The sequence below is a fragment of the Haliaeetus leucocephalus genome, unplaced genomic scaffold, assembly GCF_000737465.1.
Source record: "Haliaeetus leucocephalus isolate CR32 unplaced genomic scaffold, Haliaeetus_leucocephalus-4.0 Scaffold154, whole genome shotgun sequence".
In the NCBI taxonomy this organism is placed as follows: Eukaryota; Metazoa; Chordata; class Aves; order Accipitriformes; family Accipitridae; genus Haliaeetus; species Haliaeetus leucocephalus.
This window is the reverse complement of record NW_010972590.1, coordinates 746,824-771,458: the sequence shown is the minus strand read 5'-3', so window position 1 is coordinate 771,458 and position 24,635 is coordinate 746,824. Positions and strand designations below refer to the sequence as shown.

At 41.4% G+C, this 24,635-nt stretch overlaps 1 protein-coding gene across 1 annotated transcript; it reads left to right on the top strand.

The window, feature by feature from the left end:
* Positions 1-6,718: 6,718 nt before the first annotated feature.
* SNAPC3 (small nuclear RNA activating complex, polypeptide 3, 50kDa) lies at positions 6,719-22,256 on the top strand. The gene is made up of 8 exons (XM_010562078.1): positions 6,719-6,792; positions 8,030-8,114; positions 9,981-10,085; positions 10,614-10,763; positions 16,847-16,929; positions 18,247-18,411; positions 19,472-19,579; positions 21,376-22,256. The coding sequence occupies exons 1-8, from the start codon at positions 6,722-6,724 to the stop codon at positions 21,521-21,523; spliced, it is 915 nt and encodes a 304-aa protein (XP_010560380.1). The 5' UTR covers positions 6,719-6,721; the 3' UTR covers positions 21,524-22,256.
* Positions 22,257-24,635: the final 2,379 nt, after the last annotated feature.

The following is a 24,635-nucleotide window of genomic DNA, read 5'->3' as shown; positions in this document are numbered from 1 at the left end:
GCTATGCAGTCCTTTTTTGTGCAGGGGATAGTGCTGTTTGAGCAAGCAGCGTGGGTGGCCCTAGGGTCGGGAAAGAAAAAATGTTCTCTTGTTTTGCCCTTGCAACTTCACTGGTATTTGTGGACCAGTGAATTGCAAACTAGTGTTGGAAGAAGAAGAGAACCATCTAGGGGGTGAAGCAGTGGGATCTAACGTGCTAGAGCGGGACAGCTTTCAGGTCGTGTGAATAGTGAGAGTCGTCTCTCACCTGTAGAAGATGCCTGGTTTCAGGCAGTAATTCCTGCAGAAAGCATCACAGTTGATTTGTCTGCAGCTGGTCAGTGAGGAAGACATGCCAGAGTCCTGTTGCTGTCTGTATAGCTTTCTGCAAGTTCTGTCCTTCAGTTATTGTTTCCTCAAAGGCACAGAAGTATTTACAAGCTATTTCAAATGCAAGATGGAGGTTGTTCACTTTCATGCACTGAATAGAATGAACATAGTCTCAGAAGTGACGTAGAAGGCATAATTTGGTAAATGTAGTTAGAATTGCACTATATATTGAACTTTTCCTGAAGGCTTTTCCTTCAGTGCCCTGCATGCAAGATGCATATAAAAAAATGCAGGTGGTGTGTCATGAGCATGTCCTTCTAATGTTTTCAGAGTTACACCCAAAATTATGGGGATAAGCCGACAGCAAAAAATAGTATTAGCAACATTGTTTGAGATAAAGTCATTAACTGGACAAAGTCAGTTTGATAATTATTGTTTGTTTAAATGATGATGGTACCTCGGAGGAAGGAGGAAGATAGGAACATTTGTTGCTTTAGTAAAAGGCAAAAAGGAGCAAACAGAGAATAGGAATAGGAGCACGGAGTTCAATGTCTGAGCCAAAATATACCTGCATGAGTGTTGTGTGTAATAGTGAGAACTTAGTAAGCCATTCAGAAGTCAAGACTTTTAGGGGCATGGTTAATCAGGAAGAAATCAACACTTACTTGAATTATACCTTGCTTGCCTTGCCAGCAGAGAAGTTGCCCGGTATTCTCGCTTTTTCTGATGCTGGCTTATCTAAAACAATGCTTTACTTCAGCTGTCATAGTTCTGGTGACTAGGATAATTTTCTGCCATTACTAGGCTTAGTAAAAATAGAGGCTGATGTTAGTTAGTATTAAGAACAGTTCATGTATTCTGGTGTGGCAGCAACTGTGGAATTATTCTGTAAGCTTTCCCAGTGCAGATGTAGTCTCTGATTGCACCTATGCTGTGGCTTATTCTTTGCAGTGACCCTGTTGCTTGAGCCTGTCTATTGCTATTTTCACTTGCATTCCAAGCAGATTTTCTACGCTTTGTTTATTTTTCTCCTCATTAATTCTGCTTTTTCTTCTGTTCTGCTTTCTTCAATCTATGACTGCTACATTTCATCTGCTGTCTGCATTTGCTGGTGATACAGAGCAGTGCTGTCTGTTTGCTGCTGAGTGTACTGTGAAAAGGTTTGGGAAAGAAAAAAAGGACAGGCAGTCTGTGAGGGGGAGAGAACAGATCATCTGGCAGCAGCTTGTTGGCTTTGCAGGAGAATGAAGATAAACCTGCACATCCTGGTGTGACCTTTCTCCTGTGCAGGCTGGAAATCCCAATCCCTAATCTCCATGTGCTTTTGCTTTTAAATTAAATAGTCCTAGCCTCTTGAGTCTCTCCTTAACATTGGCCAACCTCACATCGCTACCTCTGATCACTTTCACTCGCCTGCTCTGAGCTGTTTGTATTTCTCTCTTGAGAAGAGATGAAAACACTGGACTACACCAAGATCTGTTCTATGGTGTCTTGGGGTCACATTTATTATTGGTGTAAATACAGTTTTCTAGGCACTGAATGAACACATCCTGGATATAAACACAGATTTTTCTGACTGAACTACTTGTAAGGGAACTTCTGGCAAGTTAAGGAGGTTTTCTTTAGGTGGAAAAGAGATGGGAAGGTGTGGATACTCCTCTTATATTCGTTTTTAAAGTAGTAATAGGTTGAGAGAATCTTTCATAGACTCAGGATGAAGTTTTTCAATACCCATAGTTAAATCTTTTTCAGAATATCGTGACATAGTGTACATTTAAGTATTCTTGACAATTTAGAGTCTTCTGATGAGTAGAAATGGTATAACGTTTAAATGCTGTTTAACTCTTTGTGCATCTTGGTGTGTTGTGGTTGTTTGTTTTTTTTTTTTTTTATCTTTTTCTTCTATTTTCTTCCTGTAATACATTCCTGCAAACAGAATGCAGGAAAAAAAATTCTGTCTTCACTCACTTGAATTTGACTCGCTAAGAACGCTTTGCATATTGCTCAAGTTGTATGCAGACAATCGTTACAGAGAACACTTGGGTTTTCATTGGATTTTGAACAGGTATAAAATGGTGTCCTTAGCTAGGAGATTCCATCAGTGGTTCTCTTAAATAACCAAGGTTTCAGGAGGGTAAAGTTTTAAGTTTCATTCAAATGCCTTAGCGGTCTGTGAGCAAAGAGTTTTACCTTGGGATTCGTCATTGGTGTTTGAGCGGTTGAAGTGCTTGAATGTTGGAGATGCTAAGTGATGGTACTCTGTTTTGCCTTCTGAGTGATTTGTTCTGTATGTGTCAGGCGGGCTAAGACTCAAATCAATGTGGATTTTAGGTAGGTCAAGGGAGGTGAGGCTTACAGGTACCTTATTCCACTTCAGCCCTAATTCACCTTCTTGTTTTATTAGAAGGGGTAGTTGTAAATATCTCTAGGGACGTGTTATAAAGCTGTATTAAGCTAGCGTTATCGTCTTAACGTATTAGTATTTAGTGTCTTGTAGTATTAGTGTCTCAAAGGTGATGAAAGTACTGCCCTTAAAATATATGCAATATGAACAGTAATACAAACACTGTATCTGCTTATTACGAAAATATCAGAGAAAATACTAAAGCATCTTCTGATTTCTAAAACTGAGAAAGCTCGTTGTGCTGCCAGAATATTCTGAGAAAAGTAAAGTCACAGTGATTAAAGGCTTCACTGATAGTCTGTTTCCATGTACAAATTTCCACAGACTTGCCTTTGGCCTTTTTATTTCTAGCCACATTAAAACATCTTTCTAGGGGACATAAATTTCATATAACACTTTGCATGCTTTTTTCAAGTGAGACCTTCAATTATTGTTCCTTGTCACTCTCCTACAGTTCACCTCGGTGTTTCTTAAACACTATGGCCAGTGTTTTCCCCTCTACCGTAACTGAATGCACTGACTGTATTTGTTTTGCGTGCAGGGAGTTTTGTGTGTGGGGACACGGTGGAATCCCATGCTTGGGGCTGTCAGGAGTGAGGTATGCCCAGTGCAAACTTTGTATTGCCTGCACTTTCATCTGTTAGGTGTATGACACTGACTACTTAGCCTTAATTTCTGGAGGGATTAACATATACTTTCCATTTGTAAAGCCTGGTTTCCTGGGGACCTTGGACCAAGTATTTGTGATGTGGTTCCACTGGCTGCAGTGGAGTTACCCAGGAGGAGCTCCAGTGTGGCCTGTGTAAAAGGCCATACAGGACAGCCTTTCAAAGCTTCTGTGCATGTGATACAATGACATATGTCATGAATTATTAGGCTGATTCAAAATACCGGCAAAAGTACTCTGCGGGTAACATTCTGTTAGAAATTTTCTGACTTTCCAGGAGTGAGAAATGGCAGTATCTGGGCTTGCAATGGTCCATGGAACTTGTCAGGGATTCAGTGGCCGTTTCTCTTTGCACTAGCTACCTTTCTGTCCTTACAAGGAAAAAAGAGGAAGCAGCTTACATGCCTGCTATTTTATACCATGTCTGATTGGAGCTGTCTTCTGGGGAATGTTAGCTTTTTTCCTGCAGCAGGCAATTAATTAGTGGGCATGATGTGGATACCACAGCCAGAGATCGCTGGCCTAGAGCCATGGGAGGGAAGGAAAGCACAGGTATTGTTGATAAATTCTGACATTGTATGTATGCATAGAAGGGGAATGGGAAACTGTCACCTTTGATGCAGGTGAAGCTTCAAAATGGTAGGTAATAGACATTTTCAGATCCTGCAAATAATGTGTGTGGTGTTCAAAGAACAAAATAACACAGTCATTTCTTCAAAATGGCAGGTCTTCAAAGGGCTTGGGGCTTTCTGGTGAATGGGGTCCCTGATCCATGTGCAGGAAGACTTAGATAAATAGTCTGGTCATGCTGGTGGGATGCCAGTTCTACAGAAGGATCAGTTGTGAGTTGCTTTACCTGACAGGGGCTATACATTACTTCATTGTGTGGGCTGTTCGTAACACTAATCTATGCTGAATGGAGAACAGCCGTATCTAAAAGGCTAATGCTTGTTCTGTGTTCTCCAAAGTGCTGTTTTCCTTTGTGTTATTTAAATTGCTGTTCCTCAGCAGTGGTTCAGTGGTTCAGTCTGCACTTGATACAGGACTCAGTTGTCTCTGCCTCCACTTCTTCAAGTGGGAATCTAAGGATAAGGTTGATTCTGTTTCCAAGAGTTTGTAACTAATTGCTGCATAGTTTCTTTTGAAATGGTGCTTCTGAAGGAACCGCATTTTCTCAGTAACTTAAAAATAATGATTTTCTGTTTGGGATGAAATCTGGAAGACGGGAAAGTTAAAACTCTTTGTGTACTGCTGCATTGTAAGAAACTAACTAAACAATAGTAAATTCAAATTATCTTCAATCCAGTGTGAGTTTATTGGGTTGTTAGAACTAGGCTGTCTACCCACAACCAAAATTTTGTCTCTGACTTTTGCTTATTGTCAGCTGATGCCAGTTGATTCCAGACTTCTATTTCTCAATTACTGTATATTTCTGTACAGTTCCACTCTAAAGGCTTATTCATTACTGCAGTGATAGTGTTACCTAGCTCAGTGTTGTTGACATGAGGAACATTAGAAGATTATAATGAAAAATAATATAATCAAATCATAAATTATATCGAGAATAAATGATATGCTCCAAATTTTTTTCCTGGACTTTACCAGTGGTTTGTTTGTCCTGTAAAGAGATGGGTTTGTGCAAGAGTTTGCTGGGATTCAAACTGCACGTGGACTTAGGCAGTGGTATAAGCCCTGCCTTTATATAGTCTGCAAACACCAGAGAGACAAAAGAGATAAAGTCTGATTCAAAGCGGGTGATACTTCTCTGTTTTAAATAATATTTTCTTGGACTATTTTTAAGTTGGATAAAATTATTTTGTGATTATACAAAATTATTACTGTCTTTGAGTCAGCATTATTCTGTATGTTTCTGAAAAGGTAGTTGATACTATTGTAGTGTCTAATCTGAAGCCTTCAGGTGGATCATTTGGTCTGTTTGTGGAATGGCATGGGTGAACCTTATGTTAGAAAACTGGCAGGGGAGCAGAATACGGTATGCCACAGGATTAATTTTTTTTTGTGGCATGTTTATGAGAAATTCCATCCTCATTTATGTTATGAAAACCAAACGTTTCTATGATCAGTTTAAATCATTGCTGCAGCCAAAAGCAGTTCCACTTTTCCTTCCCAAGTCCTGCAGTGATTTGCACTGCAGCAAAAAACTATGGTTAGCTATACTTTGGATTCTGTGCAAACACAAGCAGAGTGAGGGTGGAAGGGGTCTCAGGATGGAAGGAAGGATACAAGGAAGAATGGACCTGTCACTTCTGGCAGGAGTGTTGTCTTATTCCCACTGAAAGAAATGTGGCATGAACTGACGCCATAATACAGCAATGACAGCTTGTGTAAATGTGGCTTGCCTGTGTTCGTACCTGGGTGGGGGTGGGTGGGTGTTAGCTTTACCATACAGGCTGAGGTTGATGATGCCTTTTGGTTCAATCTATTTTACCATATATCATTAGAAAAGGTGGATGAGATTTGAAAAAGTCAAGTGGCATTTTTAGTTCATAAGAAGTATTGGACACACATTTTGAATGGGGCTTGTTAAACCTGTGTAGGCAACTGTGCTCCGTGAGGCAGAATGCAAAGTAAAGGTAAAATTTACCCAGTCTCTGTGAAAACCAGATATAAATTCCAGGACTCTTTGTCTTCTGGTTCTTTATCTTAACAACCATACTGCCCTTTTGGCCTGATTTGGGCCTTAGAAGTGTCCTGGTTTCAGCTGGGATAGAGTTAATTGTCTTCCTCTTTGCTGGTACAGTGTTATGTTTTGAGTTCAGTATGCGAAGAATGTTGATAACACACTGGTGTTTTCAGATGTTGCTAAGTAATGTTTAGACTGAAGTCAAGGATTTTTCAGCTTCTCATGCCCAGCCAGCGAGAAAGCTGGAGGGGCACGAGAAGCTGGCACAGGACACAGCCAGGGCACCTGACCCAAAGTGGCCAACGGGGTATTCCATACCATGGGACATCATGTCTAGTATATAAACTGGGGGCAGTGGGGGATCACCAGTCCGGGACTAGCTGGGTGTTGATTGGTGGGTGGTGAGCAATTGCGTTGTGCATTATTTGTACATTCCAATCCTTTTATTATTGCTGTTGTCATTTTATTAGTGTTATCATTATTATTAGTAGTTTCTTCTTTTCTGTTCTATTAAACCGTTCTGATTTCAAGCTGCAAGTTTTACTTCTTTTTCTGATTTTTCTCCCCCATCCCACTAGGTGGGGGGGGAAGTAAGTGAGCGGCTGCGTGGTGCTTAGTTGCTGGCTGGGGTTAAACCATAATGAGTAAGTATGAAAAAATGTATAATAGTTATTTTCTTTATTGTCCTAGCATTGATATGTTAATGTCTTCTGATAAAGAAAAGGACCCAGATGTTATTCCTGAAGATAGCAGTCTGCTAACTCTTCGGTATGTCGTTACAGTACACTCACAGTATCCTGATATGGGGTGGGGTGGAAAACAAGCACAAAAGCATGGCTGGCTGCTGTTCCCTTTCCAGGCAATGGTGTACTTTCTGAAACAGTGTCCAGAAATACTCTAAGGGCAGAAACACCAGCTTACAATAGGATAATTGGTATGATCCTTCTGCTTGCATGTTACTTAGGAATTTTTTTTATTAAGATATACAGAATATGCCGTCTTTCTTATTGGAAGAACTTCAGGTTTCTGGGTAGACCTGAACTAGTGCCTAAGTTTGGAGCATGCAGAGGACTTCTCATAATTATGTGCAGGAGGTTTCTCCAAAGCCTTGTGAAAAAAAGCTGGAGCTCTTGCCTCTAGTAAGCCACAGTCACATTGTAACAGCCAAAGTGGAAGTACTGAAGTTGTAGCCAGATACCTCTTTACCTGAATCCACTCTTTACAGAATTCATTGATAATACTGGTGCGTTCCAGAGGTTGAGCAATGCATGTTAATTTTCTATGAGTTGGTGAACTTTGAACTCATACTTGACCAGTTCAGGCCTTTGCTGTACTTGAATTTCGGTTTGCGTAGTGCTAATGCAAAGAAATCAGTTAAGGTTGTGATCAGTGTTAAGTCTGGCTGTTACTGAACACCTTCAGGAAGGTCTGGAGGGTAAATAGACTTGTCATGGAAATTGAAAAAGGGTTTGGTGTTCGTGCAGTGGTTAAATACATGTATTTTAGTAGATATTCTATGTATGATGTTCTTTCTTCTACAAATGATACTGAATTTTTTTTAGGAAAGTATTTATGTCATGCGGTTGAGAATATTTGTGGGTTTTTTCTTGTTTTCTGCTTGAGCATGAATTGAGTTTGTCTGAAGTGGGAGTGATAGTTGAAACAGCTTCCTCAAAGGTAGCAAAGTGTTCTTTCTAGGAGAGCCTCTTTAGACAATGTTTTGCTGTTTTTTCTTGTAAGTGTAAAACTGCCACAAAACCCCTGTAATTTGCACTTGAGGGGAGAGAAAAACACAAGCTGAAATCCCCAAGTGGGCCTGTGTACTCCCAGGTTTTATGGGAGTCAGGAGACAAGAGTATTGTAAGTTAGTCTGTCATACTAAGACAGGCAGAAATCCTGCTCTTTGAAAGCTGCACTGTAGTAGCTTGTATCATTTAAAAATATACCTAGAGATTCTGCATGGAAGTTGTTGAACAAAATTTTGTCCTGTGTTCCTGCCCCTCAGAATTAGAAAGAAGGCATTAGAGAGGAGAGAAGAAACAATTATTGTGGATCGAGCTTGCAGACAAGAAACTCTTGCCTATGAGATGGTAAGTTCCCTGTCATCTTGTAGGATTTCAAGACAGTTCAGCACATGCAAAAGCCAGCTTCTTGCTGCTTTTTTTTTCATCACTATGAATCTCTGTACACTGTAAATGTTTGCAGGTAATGATAAAGATTAAAGACATTTTTAAGACAGATAGGACAGGAACTCTGCTCTTACAGTCTGTTAGTAGCAAATGTAGTATGGAGGAACTCCAGCTCATTACTGCTCTATGACTGCTTTTATTTGATTGCTACTAAAGCATTGTGTAGGGGATCAAGTTTCACATGTGAACTCACTGTAGAGCTGGACAAAATGCAAAATGTTTTTCTCCTGGAGTCCTGTGTTGGAATCTAAGCTTTAATGTGTAAATGATTGTGAGCTAGTTTCTGTAGGGCTGAAGGAAGAAGACAGTAGGAGCATGGTGGCAGTAAGTTCCTAATTCTGGGCTTTGTAACCCAAGTTTCTCAGCCATTTTGAGCTGTCAGGAACCAGGAGTGTAGTGATCAGCCCTTCAAAAGCCATCTTGGAATTCCTTTAACTATGCTTAGTACCTCTTTTTTAAAGATTTCATTGCAACCATCAAAGTCCTCAACAGGAAAACTTAAGTTCTTAAATTTTGCAGTGCTGGAGTCCATGGCTTGAACAAGTAGGCCATGAACTACTGTAAAAAGTAGGGATAGAAGTGTAGTGAGGAAGGAGCCTCAATTGTCACTATTAGATATTTCTTCCCCTTGAGGTTTCCTGGTCTGTCATGAGTGATCTTGTTTCAACTGTCCAGAGGCCCAGGCACATGATGTAAACATCATGTATCAGCTGAGATGCAACAACTGTGTTGGGATGTTGGCCTAGGGCATATCTGAGAAAATATTTGCAGTATCTTCATAAAGGGTTTCAGTGAGTGGTGTCTTAACTTCTGTTTCTGCAGAATGAGCATGTTGTCAGTTACTACATCCTTTAAGGAAGCTGTGGTAACTGGTTTGTGTGTCAGAGCTGGTTGGGGCCACAGTGTCCTAGAACAGGGTGAGAGCAATAAGAAATGTGAGTTTGGAATGTGTCGCGTGAAGAAAGGAGATGCAAGGGATAGAGCACAAGTATCTTTGGCAGCAGTACACGCTCCTGTTACTAAATCTGAAGAAAACTTTGTGCTGGTGGGAAGTGTTTTTACAGTCAGTATTCTCTCTTGATTTGTTGAAAAAGGAGGAAACTGATGGTCACAGAAAAGTGCCCTCCCTCATTCTGACAGCTGGGCTATGTCTTAAACACAGTCTTGGATGGAAATGCGGAAATGCTTTCACTTCTTTTCGAAAATGTAGTGTGGCAAGGGCAGTGCTGGATTTTGGGTTTGGATTTTGAAGAACTGGGGACCTCCAGCTATGTCAAGCTTCCCTAATAAGAAGAAGTGTTGCACTAATTTTTGTTTTCATATACCTCGTGCTATGGCTAGTTTCTAGGTCAGTCTGTCTCAAGTTGAGGGTTGCGATCCTCCTTTACATGTGAAAGCATTCAAAGAGCATTTCAAAGCATTAAGTGATGGAAGTTGGTAGCAGCTGGATTCCGTGAGGGCAGAGTGGCAGCAGGCTTTAAATCCTTTATGTAGGTCCTCTCAGTAGCCAAGGAGTAGCCAGCTATCTCGTAACTGCTGAAAGCACCTCAGTTTCTCCAGAGCTGAGGAATGAAGGAAAATGCTTGAAATCTGTAATTACAGCAGTTTCTCACCTCTCCGTCTTGGAGAAAGTAGGCTGTTACCAATTCAGAAGGCTACACAGTCAAAAATTGAGTTACAGTTAGAACAGCATTTCTCAGACGTTCATCTAGGGGCTATGATATATAAGTGGTTGCCAATATAATCTCTCTCTCTCTCTTTCTCCAGGAGTCACATGCAATTGGAAAGAGGCCAGACAATCCAACAGATCTAGTTGAAGAGGGAGAACTACTTTTAACTCTGAACATCTACTATCCTGTCATATTTCAGAAGGTTGGTACTAAATTCTCTAGGTTGTTTTCTGATGTTTCTTCCCTGCTGAGGTAATATCTTGCTCTCCTAAGCAATTAAAATCAGTGAGTCCACTGTGGGAGTGTGGCAAACCTTTCAACTGTGGTAACTTTGTAAGGCTTTTTCAGAATCTGGTTTTCATTCCATTAGTGGTTTACAGAAGGAAATTTTTTACAATAATTACTCAGTAGTTAATTGATTTCACAGAAAGTTAAAAATCTGAAACTAAATATATGAAAACTGAAGTACTCTTTCTGGATTTGGGATAAGTGTGCTCAGACTTTCTATTTTCCCTGCACTTTCCAGTGGGGAATGTGACTTTTGAGTTTCTGAATAAAACTAGTAAATGGCAGCCTTAGGAAAGGCTGAGGCAAGATGCTCTTTAAAATCTTGTATGGAGAGGTCATGTGCCATACGGTGCCATTAATGACCTGAAGTTGTCAACTGAAGAGCAGTACTGATGCTGGCAAGCGATTTTTATTTTAAGCATGTATGCTGTTTTCTTCATAGCATAAAGATCACAAACCGTATCAGACAGTGCTTGTACTGGGCAGCCAGAAGCTCACCGAGCTGAGAGACTCAATTTCCTGTGTCAGTGACCTCCAGATAGGTGGTGAGTTCAGCAGTCAGACCGATCAAGCACCAGAGCACATCAGCAAGGTAAAACCTTCTATGTGGAACCCTCTACATGTATAGGAACTTTGAAAACATAGGAGGAGAGAGGGAGGCAGAGGGTTTTTTTAATTGTTTTTTCTTCAGCACTAAATTCAGCAGCATCAGTTCTGCTTGTGGGTTGCACTGCAAGTAAATACTTCCTGGTGGCACTACCAAGCTGACCTGTTTTGTGCGATGTCAAGAAAAACATCATTAATGCTACCGCTGGAAGTAGTAACACTGGCAGTGAGTTCTTGCATAGGTGTATTGCCATGGACTGATTTTACTTTGAGCTATGTTCTACAGGACCAAAGGTAATAGCAAGCTAAATGTGGACCACCCCCCTCTGAATTTACATGCTTTGGTGTTTGCAACTGGGTGCTGATCAAAAGTAGGAATGAAGATTATTCCCCTCTCCCACAATTGCCAGGTGTTCTCTGAGGAGGTGCAAAAGGGTTCAATAAAGAAGTACTCTAATTGAAAATACTGAAATTGCATCATTTTGATATTGTATCACATATAATATGTATCATATCACAGAATGGTTGAGGTTGGAAGGGACCTCTGGGGGACATCTGGTCCAACCTCCCTGCTCAAGCAAGGCCACCTACAGCCAGTTGTCCGGGACCATGTCCAGACGGCTTTTGGATATCTCCAAGGATGGAGATTCCATAACCTCCTTGGGCAACCTGTGCCAGTGCTCTGTCACCCTCACAGTGAAAATTCTGATGTTCAGAGGGAACCTCCTGTGTTTCAGTTGGTGCCCTTTGCCTTTTGTCCTGTCACTGGGCACCACTGAAAAGAGCCTAGCTTCATTTTCTTTGCACCCTCCCTAGAGGTATTTGTGTATGTTAATAAGATCCCCCCTGAACCTTCTCTTTGCCAGGCTGAACAGTTCCATCTCTCAGCTTCTCCTCAAAGGAGAGATGGTCCAGTCTCTTCATCTTCATGGCCCTTGTGGGACTCTCTCTCCAGCATGTCCAGGTCTCTCTTGTACTGAGGAGCTCAGAACTGGACACAGGATACCACATGTGGCCTTGGTAGTGCTGAGCAGGAAGGATCACCTCTCAACCTGCTGGCAATCCTTCGTCTAACACAGTACAGGATTCCATTTGCCTTCTTTGCAGCAAGGCACATTGCTGGCTCATGGTCAACTTGGTGCCCACCAGGACCCCCAGGTTCTTTTCTGCCAAGTTGCTTTCCAGCTGAGGGGCTCCCAGTGTTACTGTAAGTCAGCACTTCAGAAACTCTAAGACTCAATTTTAGAGTTTTAGAAAGCAGGCATTCTTTATTGCAGCACTGGGTACACAGGGGATTGCTCCACCTGTTGTGTACACCAATTCCTTCAACAGTTGAGATTATATACAAAATGGATATACATATTCATGATTTTTCCTGGAAATAATTAACATATTCATCTGAATTCTGGGAGCTCATTAATATATGTAAATGTCCTTGGCGCAGGCACACTTGAGATCTTTGGTGGTCTTCAGGGGTCCTCTGGTGGTCTTCGATAGTCTTCCTCACTTGTCTGCTAGTTCACCCTCTCCTAGCGATTCTGCGCAGTGGGACACTTTACAAGTTTTGGTACAACTTATTCTAAAGAATGTTCATTAGTAACTCTAATACTTATCTTTTCTTGATTTTCATTCTTTTAACACAAGCCACATTGACGCTTTTAAGCTAAATTATCTAAAAAGGGCCTAAGGTTCTCATCTTCCCAGGGAATTGCAAGGTCGACCAAAAGCAATTTCCTCTGGTATGTTAGACATTTTGCAACATACAGGTTTTCTTATCCACTACTAGTCAGCATAACAAGGCCACTCTATTCTCCTCGCAACACAAGATGTAAAGCATCTTGTATCACCAGCACATAGTGGTGGATGGGGTTGTTCTCCCCAGGTGCAGGACCTTGCACTTCTCCTTGTTGAACTTCATGAAGTTCCTGTTGGCGCATTTTTCCAGCCTGTCAATGTCCTTCTGGGTGGCAGCATGATCATCTGGTACATCAGCCGCTCCTCTCAGTTTTGTGTCAGCGGCAAACTTGCTGAAGGTACGTTCTGCCTCATCATCCAGATCATTAAGATATTAAACAGAACTGGACCCTGTATTGACCCTTGGAGTACTCTGCTAGTTACTGGCCTCCAACTAGGCTGATTATCACACTTGGGGCCCCGCTGTTCCACCAATATTATATGTTAATAATATAGTATATTATCAACATAATATCAATCAAATAATATACGATATACAATCTGAGAGAAACCAGAGGATGTTATATATTTGTATACGTAACAGTGAAAAGATGGCACATTCTTGTTTAAGGAGACAGAAAGACATCCCAGATATTAGTCCTTTCATTTATGTGAAGTAAATAGAAGAGTCTTTCTACCACTAGCTAGTAAAGGACTAGCTGATTAGTACTGAGACCAGAGAGTTGAGACTCTGCTCCTGGGCCTGCAGAAGAGTTATGTGAAGCTGCCATGGCCTCAACAGGGCTGAGATTAGGCTACATCACATCAACAATTTCCCCAAAGTAAGTGCATGCCACCATGCCTCGCCTTCCAGCAGGAGTTGTTAATGAGTGGTGTGCATTCATTCCATTTGTTTGTTTTCCTCAAGCGTGATTGTGAACTTGCAACTTGCATTGAAGTATAGGCTCAGTGCGTGGTAAGTCTTCACAGTAAAATTCACATGTTGCTTCAGCAGACAGGTAATCAGCCATCAGGGGGTTAGAATTTTCTTTCAGTTTAGGAAGGAAGTGGCACCATGACCTGCCAGAAATATGTTAGCTTTTCCAAATAGAGAAGATAACTTCTGACTAATTTAAGGATCTTAAGAGACTGATTTAAATCAGAGTGGTGCTCTGAGAGTCTGCAGGAAAGGCTGTGTAAATAAATTAGCTGTTGATGACAGCTTTCGCTTCTCTTGAAGTGCAGTTTGAGTACATGGGCTCAGTGAAAGCATCAACTTGCTGCTCTTATTGGTTAAGTAAACAAGTGTAGCTTGTCAGCTGATACAGAGAGAATGAGAGAGACTTCTGGGATTTTACTGGTGTAAATAGGCCTCACTTCTTTCATTGCTGCTACTTCTGGGTTTTGTGATTTTATTCTTTGCTTTTTCTTCATTGGGCAGTGATTAATGGGATGAAATTTAACAAGTTTAAATGCTGGATTCTGCACCTGGGACAGAGTAACACCAGGCACAAGTATAAATTTGGAGAGGAGTGGCTGGAAATCAGTGCTTCAGAAAGGGATCTGGAGGTGCTGGTTGACAGCAGGCTCAACATGAGTCAGCAGTGTGCCCTGGCAGCCAAGAGGGCAAACTGCATCCTGGGGTACATCAAACACAGCATAACCAGCTGGTCAAAGGAGGTGATTATCCCACTGTATTTAGTGTTGGTGCAGCCTCACCTTGAGTACTGTGTGCAGTTCTGGGCCCCACAATTTGAGAAGGATGTGAAGGTTCTTGAATGCATCGAGAGGAGGGCAACGAAGTTGGTGAAAGGGCTGGAAGGCATGTCCTGTGAGGAGCCCTGAGGACTTTGGGTTTGTCTGGTTTGGAGAAAAGGAGGCTGAGGGGTGACCTCATTGCTCTCTGCAGCTTCTTGAGGAGGGGAGGTGGAGAAGGAGCTGCTGATCTCTTCTCCCTGGGATCCAGTGATAGGACGTGTGGGAATCGTTCAAAGCTGTGTCAAGCGAGATTCAGGCTGGACATTAGGAAGCATTTCCTTACTGAGAGGGTGGTCAAACACTGGAACAGCCTTCCTAGAGAGGTGGTCAAAGCCCCAAGCCTGTACATGTTTAAGAGGCGTTTGGGCAATGCCCTTAATAACATGCTTTAACTGTTGGTCAGTCCTGAAGTGGCCAGGCAGTTGGACTAGATGATCGTTGTAGGTCGCCTCCAACTGAAATACTCTGTTCTATTCTGTGCCTTATTTGGTTTGGTTTGTTCTTTTGGTAAGCAAACACCTTAGTCAAACCAACATCCACGGGAGAGAACTGGGCAATATTGAGTTATTTTATGCCACATATATGGCTACTTTTAACAAGGATCATGGATCTTTTATGTGGTTACTACTACTGTTGGGTTTCCCTGGAGAAACAATAGGGCATCCCTCCTTGCAAACTGAAGGATAATGCAAAGTCTGGGAGGAAGCAATGTTTGGGTCATACCTCTGGACAGCATTAATCAGGAAAGACCTGACTCAGAGTCCCAAGAAGTTTATAACAGTGGCTCCCTTGGCCTTCTGTTCACTATGACAGACAGCTGTTTTCTGAAGTTTGGAGCAGCTTTAAAGGACTGGCTGTTTCAGAACTGTGACTCACAGAAGCTGGTAAGGAGTTGCCAGAGCATGGCAGTACTTAACAGTTTGTGGTTAGAGAGCCAGGGAGGGTGACAGTAACAGAGCTGAAACAAATTGTGAGAATGTAAAACATTCCTACCACTGTGCCTTCATGCAGGTCATCTCCAGTTATGAGTCCCATCTCTGGCCCCAGTGTCTGCCATTTCCTGTCTTTTGATGCCTTAGAGTTAGTTAATAGCTCAGAGAGACCTCTGGGCACAAAGGAACATTCATTCTCTGTTAATAAAGACACATTAAGAATGGTCTGAGGATCCAGAGTACCTAGTTGTCCACAGTTTTCCCATTTGATTCTTATTTAGTCTGCTTGTGCCGCTGTACCCAGCCTGTAAAATCATTGGTGTTCACTTCTTGTCTTTCACTCTTTCTCAGCCTTTTCTTTTGCACTGTAAGCTCTTGCAGGTCAGAGGCTGCCTCTCGCCAGACATGTAAAAAGTTCATCAGGATTCTGTGACTTAATGAGCAGTGAGCAACTCCCAAGTTACAGAATTGGAGTGAGCTGGTCACCATGTTAACCATGGAAAGGAACCAAGCTCCTTGCTCCTTGAAGTTACCTTCCCCAGTCATTATGTCTGACCTGCCTGCACATGCATCTGTTGATGAATAAACATAACCTTCACTTAACTGAGAGCTGTGATATAGTGTAATTAGAGATGTAAAGGTTGGGACCACTTCAGTATGGTAAAACTATGTGTTGATGCATATTGGAGACATTCTTTATCAAAATGCTCTTAAGGCCCATCAATGAAGGATTCCTTGCAGTTTTCTGTATACTTGAAGAAAACACAGGATTTAAATAGGCTTTGTACAGTATCTGAATGCCAGTGTATAATTGCCGATAAAGGTTTTTGCTGAAATGTCACGAAACACTGCTTTTCTTAAAACTGCAGTTGAAAATACAGAAAAAATTGTATGCTGTAACTTAACAGGTCAACTGTGTATGTATACAGGGTATCTTAGCATCACTTGTATGTGTTGTAGCTGTGCACAGTTGCATATACAGCATATGCAGAATGGCTCCCTGAGCAGCAGTCAGTACGGAAGTGTTCCACTCTGCAGCGGTTTGAGAAGGTTTAATCTATGTCCTTTAACCTCTCCTCACTTCCAGTAATGAATCCTGTGCAAGGTAGCTGACCTGTTTTCCCCAGCCTAGGATAGACTTGCATGTTAGCTGTATTGCTCTTGAAACAAAGGTGATTTGGGGGGGGGCTATTTTTTTTCTTCAGCAAAATGTAATAAAGTACCTGAAAAATATGGTTCCCTGCTTGCTGTGGGTTTTTGATCTGAGGCGTCTCCCTGCTTTAAGGTTCACTGCAGAAGGCTGTCTCCTGCTTCTTGTAACTGTTTCTTAAGCCCTGCACATGTCTTGTGATCAGTTTGAAAATATACACTGCTATCTGGCCTCAGTCTTTAAGGAGTTATAGTATAAACCAAAACAACACCCTCTTATATGGCAGAAACAACTTGGAAGAGGACAATGTAAAGGTAAAAAAGTTATGTGGGTAATAAAGCACAACCTTTCCTGGTCGTCTTCTCTCTGCTAAAGCTACTTGTTCATATAAAGGCTATTTTGACAGCAACAACAGAAGATGGAGCTTATGGGAAACAGATACCTTGTTTAGATACCTAAAGTGCTTGTTTTTTGACATGTTCTTGTTTAAGGTGTTTAATCTCTCATAACACTAATGCAGACTAATCTCTCTTTCTTTCTCCGTCTCTCTCTCAGGATCTCTACAAGTCTGCTTTCTTTTATTTTGAAGGCATCTTTTATAATGATAAAAGATACCCAGAGTGCAGAGATCTGAGCAGGTACAGTATTTGTAGATGTTGATGAAGGAAAACATTAAGGGACAGGAAATTTATTTCATTTTGGTTATGATTTCTGGTATTCTGAAGACTGGAACGTCTAGCGTATGAAGCTAGAATGGGCTTTTCTTACTATCTTTTCATGTTGTATTGTCTTTTACATAGACATTTAACTTTACTTGCTCTACGTACTCCTTCTGCTCACTTCCCTTCTGACAAGGGGATGAATGCATTTTTTTTCCCCCATAAATCCTGTTTTGCTCCGTTGGATGGGATTGCTGTGGAAGGTGACAGGTGCCAGTCCGTACTGGCTTTTTAAGTGCGCTCCCTGACCACCAAAAGACTTGCCTGCGAGGTAGAAGATGGGTCAGAAAGACAACAAGCTCAGCTGTGTGAAGTCAGTTGTTCTGCTCAGTCTTGAAAATATACTGAATGCCTTCATGGTAGAGTCAACAAGGAGACTGTGTGACTGTTGGGAAAAGAAATCTGAGATAACATTGCCAAGAGTCTCAGGAATCTCTTGTTTGGAACTATAGCTCACACTGGTTGAGCACAAGTCATACTATACATAGTAGTTCATTTTAAGGAAGTATGGGTTTGCTGACACACTAGTGAGGTTTAGGAGATCAAGATGTTAAAATGGATGGTATGGAAGAGCTGTGAGTTTGGACTCTCTTCTTGTCACACCAGACTTGTCAGAGAAGTTCATTATTTTGCTCCTTTTCTTTCTGTCCATGAGCAACAGCGATCTTTGTGGAAGGGCTTGTGATAACATAAGCAGTCTGTAGAAGTGAGATGCCTTGTATGTAGGAGTATGCTGAAAAGCCAAGAAATAATTGCACCAGTGGCTGGTGCCCTTCCAGTGCTAGATTTTGGAAGTGTAACTGTGCAGTTGTCAGCTTTGTGTTTCTCCTTGGCAAAAACAAGAAAACCCTTTTTAATACTTTAAAGCAAAGTTATTGACCAAGGGAGCAAAAATGGCCTGCTGGTAACTTGAATTACTGGAATGCTGAGAAGTGTGCTGCAAACAACTTGACCTCGATGGGTGCCATCAGGAGCATATGCTCTGACTAGAACTCCTTGGGAAGCTGCCTGGTGGGGATTTAAAGGGAGGTGTTTCACAAGAACAGTGCACAGTTCTCTGGGGTTGTGGTATTGCTGTGAAATTACCTTAAGTTATTACAAAATATTGTGAGCTGTTTTGATTTCCATCTTTTTAACTGTGTCCCGATGAAGAGTTTTGCATGTCCCCCAAGGCCTTCCTTTTCTGTGCATTCACCGTTTATAGCGTTGCTTTGCTGATGACCTTTCTGTTTTCAGAACAATTATTGAGTGGTCAGAATCTCATGACAGAGGCTATGGAAATCTTCAGTCTGTTAAAATGGAGGACTACACATTTAATGATTTGTCCCTGAAAATTGGCTTTCCATACCTTTTCTGCCACCAAGGGAACTGTGAGCACATCATTATCATCACAGATGTAAGGTAAGTTACTGCTGTTTGGGAGTCCTTCGGCAGTTGAAAGCAAGCTTTCTGTGGACAAACTTCAGATGTTAAATGCTGAATATTTGTTAGACTAACTTTAAGATTATTCTGCTGCCTTCTGCAGGGCTTATTTAAGATTTTATTCCATATACATGTGACTAGCTCTGCAAGGAAGAAAGTAATCTCCCTTGCATTTTTTTCTTTTTTACATAATTTGTCTGCATAAAAAGAATGCTTTCTAACTAGCATGGCATGACTATGGTGTGGGAGGAATGGCACCCACTGTGAAGAGTTCATTTCTGTGCAGGGCCAATGTGTGGCTGATTTATATACTGGTTCTGGAGCACCAGAGAGCAGAATGCTGTTAATGGCTCTGCCTGGAGTCAGCTGGTCTTGTTAGTTTAGACTTGATGCTGAGGGGCAGGCACTGAAAAGAAGACAAGACGAGTGGAAAGAGTGGGTTGAGGTGGATAAGCAAGGGAGAGAAGGAGGAGGTGATAGTGGCTGTGAGGTGGCAACCACATCAACAGTAGAACTATTGTGTATACTCTGCTCAGTGCATAATTGGTAGAGAGAGCATTCCTCTGATTGTCTGTAGTGGGTGACAGATCGTTTTCCGTTCCCAGAAGCCTGATGTACCTAAGCATTGTTAATAAATGGTGCCTCCCAAGAGGAATACAACCCAGAGAAAGGCAAAGATGTTGCAAGTAGGTGATCTCAGGATTTTGAGCCTCTGAACATCCACCTGGTGATGTTTTTGCCTGTTAGTCTATGTAGGCGATAAAAGCTTTGAAAAGACCATCTAAAGTAGATGGTCTGAAGACTTCTGAGTTACTATGTAACCTGAATTTACTCCTGACCATAAAATCCATGGATGGTGCCACTAGCAGTCTATCTTCAGGTCTTCATCTGTGTTAAGAAATGCTGAACAGAAGTTTAGTCATAGTTTACACAGGAATTTAAATCATGCCTTATTTTCAGTGTCCATGCTTACGTTCAGATAAATTTCAGTGTGGCTGAGTCTTTATTGTATTTTATGTATTTATTTATTTCCCTCAAGGCTCATTCATCATGATGACTGCCTGGACAGGAACCTCTATCCCTTGCTAATAAAGAAACACTGGTTATGTACCAGAAAATGCTTTGTGTGCAAAATGTATACAGCCAGGTACGCTACATTCTCAATCCTTTTAAGTTGTCTTCTTAAATAAGTCTTTCTAGGTGCTGCTACTAACTTAAAAAAAAAAAAAATCAAGGCTCTGTATGTATTTGATAAGGTGTGTGAATAATCTTCATGCAAGTGTTCCGAAATCTTACTCTTCAGGCAGTTGTCCTGTCCCTACCCAGGAAAAGGCCTCCTGCAGGTAGCGTTCATTTGGAGGTGATGATTCAGGATGATCAAAAGAACTGAAATGATGAAGAGGTTAATTATTTGGCTCAGGTTCTTTTGCATACGTAGAGCTTGGCTTTTGATCAATTACTTTTGAAAATCCTACTTTTGGGGGAAAGCGCTGCATTTTTTCCCTGTGACAAGACATGTGATTCAAATTCATTTGCCAGAGAGCGTACAGAGCTTTCATTAAATCTAGCATCTAAGCAGAGGGAAGTACGGATCTGTCCAACTTTAATAGAGTAAAATCTATAGATTTTTAAAAGGCATGTAGCTTTCCCCACAGGTAAACTCCTAACCTCTACATGAAAACTCTGTGCTGTGCAGCTGTACTTGAAGGAACCTTTTTTCCACACAGATTTTCTGCAGTTAAGAGAGCAGAATGTGAATTTGGTGTTCTTTATACACTTTAGTCCTGTTTACTTAGACATGAGAAGGCCTTTCAATAGACACAGTAGAAATTTCTCTAAAGGAGTTCTATCGGCTAGGCTGGACTCCCTGATTTTATACGTCTGAATGATTTATTTACAGAAACACCCACTGCCCTTTATTTTTTCCCCCAGGGCAGCTTACACTCTCAGCCTCAGTTTGACACAGCAGCTGTGTCCTTGTTATCTTGCTTGTTTGGCCTTAAGACTTCCCTGGAATCAGGCAAAGAGCCAATTCCCCTTGTGATGGGAGCCCATCTTAGTGTTCCTAGTGGAGCCCCTAGGATACCTTCAGAAGTGGCTGTAATCTGTGAGGCATTTGGCCATAAGGGGAGGTGGAGCCAAAGGGTCAATATGGGGGAAAGATGGGATGGGGAGGGCATTACCAGGGGTGATGTAAATGCATTAAATTAAAACCAGGATTAAGCACTAAGCTTAGGTGGGGAGATGCTAAACCATGGATAGCAGAGCTGCTTTGGCTGGCTGTCCTGCATGTTCTAATCTGTGCAGATAGCATCTTTAATCACCAGAGGCCTTGAGCTGTCATGGCCTCTTGAGTGCTACCATAAATTAATTGCTCAGTGACATGGCAGGCCCTCCTTGTACTGACAGCTGTGTTCATGTTAACTTCAGTGCTTGCTGGAGTGTGCAGCAATCCTTTCCTGGTCTTGTCTGCATCATCCAGGCCCTTCTTTTAGACTCATAAATGGATTTCATTATTACTCAGAGTGGTTTGGGTCAGTCACACGCCTGCTCTTTATCACAGTTTCTTATCTTAAGGGAAAACAGATTTATCTTTTATGACTTAAATGGCCATAGGGTGGACAGAAGATTTTTTTGGGGGGGGGGTGGTGTTGGGCACGGGGCGGGGGGGGGAAGTTTGCACTGTACCAGCTACACAGGTTTGAGGAGTTCCTCAGGAAATGCTGTAGCAGTGCAAGATAGCAGCTAGGGTTGATGCTAAATGGGTGTGGAGTTTGGAAAACAGCTGTATGGTTAGGGTGGGATATATGCAATATGGATAGTGCCTGGTCAGTGTAACATTATTACTGATGTTTGTTGCTGCCATCCCCAACTCTGAGTGTTGAGATGTTTGTCACAAATGTGTTGGACTCGTGGAAAACACTTGTATTTTGTAACCTGCAGGTGGGTAACCAACAAAGACAGTCTGGCACCAGAGGATCCTTGTTTCTTCTGTGATGTTTGTTTTCGGATGCTCCATTATGATGTGGAAGGCAATAAACTGGGGGAGTTTCTTGCATATCCTTATGTCGATCCTGGGATTTTCAACTGAAACTGACATGAGCCAGAATGAATTCAATGAACTACATTGGTGAATCTGTTGCTCTGGCTGTTAAAACCACCAGACAGCTTGAGTTTTGAGTGTATTGCTGGGTTTTGGGTTAGGCTTTTAATCCTCTCCTCTGAGGTGGAAGGAGCCCTCTGCACCTGAAATCCTTCTGGTGTGCTTTTCTGAGTAAGTAAGTATGATTTTAGTAAGTTAGCATGGAAAAATATGCTCAGACATCTACTGTAATCAGTTACATTTTTTAGCAGTACAGTAGTTTGGAGACTATGGACTCTATAAAAATATGGATGTTTAAAGAGAGAATACCTTGCAGAGCAGCTGTGATTTTGAGAAGTATTGTGCATCCAGTGCTCTGTTAACCTCAAAGGATGAGAAGGTCTTTGGGCATCTTACCTTGAAAACTCTGAACAAAGGTGGATAGCACTGAATTTGTAGGGAGGAGAATGCTTTGAGTGAGAAGCTCATAGTGCCTGTTAACTTCCAAGGTCTTTCCTGCAAACGGGGGTGCTAGCAGCTGTCAGGTACTGCTGTCCTTGTGTTCTGACTCTGAGGACTGATTAAGTGAAGAGTAATGTACATTTCACTGATCAAATTGCAGTCTGCCTTTCAAATAACTTCAACTGTTTACAGTGCGTACAGTTTTAACTGCTCATAAAGTAGTGTTCATTGTACACTTTTTTTTAGTATCATTGTTATTGTAAATTTTGTTGTTTTTTATTAAAACATGACCAATTTGTACTTGCTAGTCTGATGTTGAAACTCTCCTTGCCAAGACAGAATATACTTGTCTAGTGCCTTTCTTTTTAAAGTTGCCTGGAATTCGGAGTATTTTAGTGGAGATCTTTGCTGTTTAGGAATATTAGTAGTGCTGACTGCTTTTCTTTTGAAAGCTTCAGCTAGTTCTCAAAAAAAAGGCTGGTTCTTATTGGTGTTAAGGACAGCTGACTCTGATAACCTCCATACAGAAATGTATTTGACAAATCAAAGTCTGTTCAGGTCCTGTGGCCACAGATTCTGCAAGTGCTTACTTGATTATCTTAGATGTCTTGAAACAATAGTGTCTTAAGTGTTTGCAGGACTTCATCACTTATCGGACTGCTTTCTGGTGGTCATGTGAATATAAATCTGTGCTTTTTTTAGGACAAAAAAAAGGTGATTTTTTTCTTTTTTTTTGTCTGTAAGTCAGCCAGCTGTTGGCCTGTGTATGTTGAAAACAGAGTAATGAACCCAAGCACTTGTAACAGCAGGTGGTGATAGCTCTGCTAACCTTCAGGGATCTGCAGGAGTGCCCTCACCACCACAGCTGTCACCAGTTAACCTGCTGGGGCTGGACTGCTTTGTGGTGCTGTTGCAGCTACTTTAAAGATCCCCTGCAATACAGCTCTGGTTGCAGCTTCAGTATTTGCCTCCAAAGTTGCTACTCTTCATCTTTCCCCAACCTCCTCCTCTTTCAGCTGTCTCCTGCTAACATACGGGCTTCTCTTCAGTATTGGAACTGGGATCATGCAGACAGCTGGCATAATTTCTAAAGATACTGCTTGCTTGTTTGATGGCTTCTTATGCTGAATTCCAAGGCGGCAATCAGTAGGTTTTTTGTGGTTTGTTTTTTTTTTCCTTTCTTTAGCAGTAGGGAGAAGGGAGTGGCCAAAATGTGAATTTATTCTTTCATTAAACTAATTCTGCCTTGGTATGCTATCTTTCACCCAACCCATTTACCTTCTTTCCAGTAAAAAGTTATGGTCAAATATATTTTGAAATTGCTGTCCCTGCAGATTAAGCCATGTTGCTAGGGCCAGTCCCGGTACTTCCAGTAAGGCAAAGAGAAGCTGGCCACAATCCCGGTGTGGGAGTTGGGTGCATCCTGCGTGTAACTACGAGAGAGAAGAACTTCTATTAGAAACTGCTGTTTGTGTGTTCTGGTCCTGTTTCATATTGACTGATGCAACTTAAATGACAAATGGAACAAAAAGTTTACACTAAATCATGGTTTTTAAAGATACTTTACCTCCCAGGAGCTGTGACAGGACCACTGGGTCTGGTCCCAATTTAACGTCTTTCTGAATGAGTCCTCTGAGTGAAATCCAGCATTGCACCCAGCTGCCCATTCATGTTTAAACTTCTATGACACCTGCTGGGTAGTTGTGTTTTGGCTACTTGTTAAATGCTGTTAGTGTTTCAGTGATCAAAACTTCCAAGCAGGTTTATTACTTCATGATGAAAAATGAGAAAATAATTTTTTCAGTAATCCCTTGTCTGTGTGATTGGTATTTATGTCTTTTTTTTTTTGGTCTTTTTTTTTTTTAAGCAAGACAATCAGCATTTTTATCTTATAAATCCCTTGTTATAATAAACTGGATATAAGGGTATGGAACTTGGAGATTATTTATTATATTTAAATGAAAATTTAAGGGCCCTGCCTGCTGACATGTGAAGAATTCTGTCTGTCCTTACTGGGGGGAAGCCAAAAAGGCTGGAGTATTAAAAACTGTAGTTCAATCTATTGAATCTAAAAAGCATTGACCTGAATCTGTGGTTGGCTTTTTGCTTTGATCTTTTTAAATACTTAGTGATTTGGCAGTATGAACCTTTATAACTTATTTCAAACTTCCAAAAGGTCTTGGAGATTCTCTCCCTAATGAAAGTTTTTGCCTTGCTGACAAGATGGTGATATAGAACACTGTTTCTTGTGCTGAACAAGAGGAGAGGCCCCTCTGATTTTACTCTTGGTGCAAAGTTCCAAAGCAAAATGGGATTCATACAGGCAGTGTCACTTTCCACTGCTAGCTGGGCACTTTAACATTATCACAGCAGCCCCCTGTGCACTTGAATGATAAGCAACTCAACAAGGCTGCACAATATTTTAAGCTGTAGTAAACTTGACTCTTGAAGTGGGGATGCTACTGTCAAAGCCAATTCTGCTTTAAATTTTGTGCATTAACTGGTTTGTTTCCTTTCTGCAAAAGGAATCAGCCGTATTCATTGGGAGACTTAAGTTTGACTGCCTAGTCAGTGCTCAGCTCTCAGAAATTTTATCTTTCAAGAGACACAGCTCATGGACATTTGGGCATCTTGGAAGGTGAGATGGCCATTACTACAG

Bases quoted from the DNA above. Each gene is read 5' to 3' on its own strand.
- SNAPC3 (XM_010562078.1), top strand. From the start codon at position 6,722: ATGTTAATGTCTTCTGATAAAGAAAAGGACCCAGATGTTATTCCTGAA. The intron at 6,793-8,029 runs GTATGTCGTTAC...CCTGCCCCTCAG, and splicing joins AGCAGTCTGCTAACTCTTCG to AATTAGAAAGAAGGCATTAG. The intron at 8,115-9,980 runs GTAAGTTCCCTG...CTCTTTCTCCAG, and splicing joins AAACTCTTGCCTATGAGATG to GAGTCACATGCAATTGGAAA.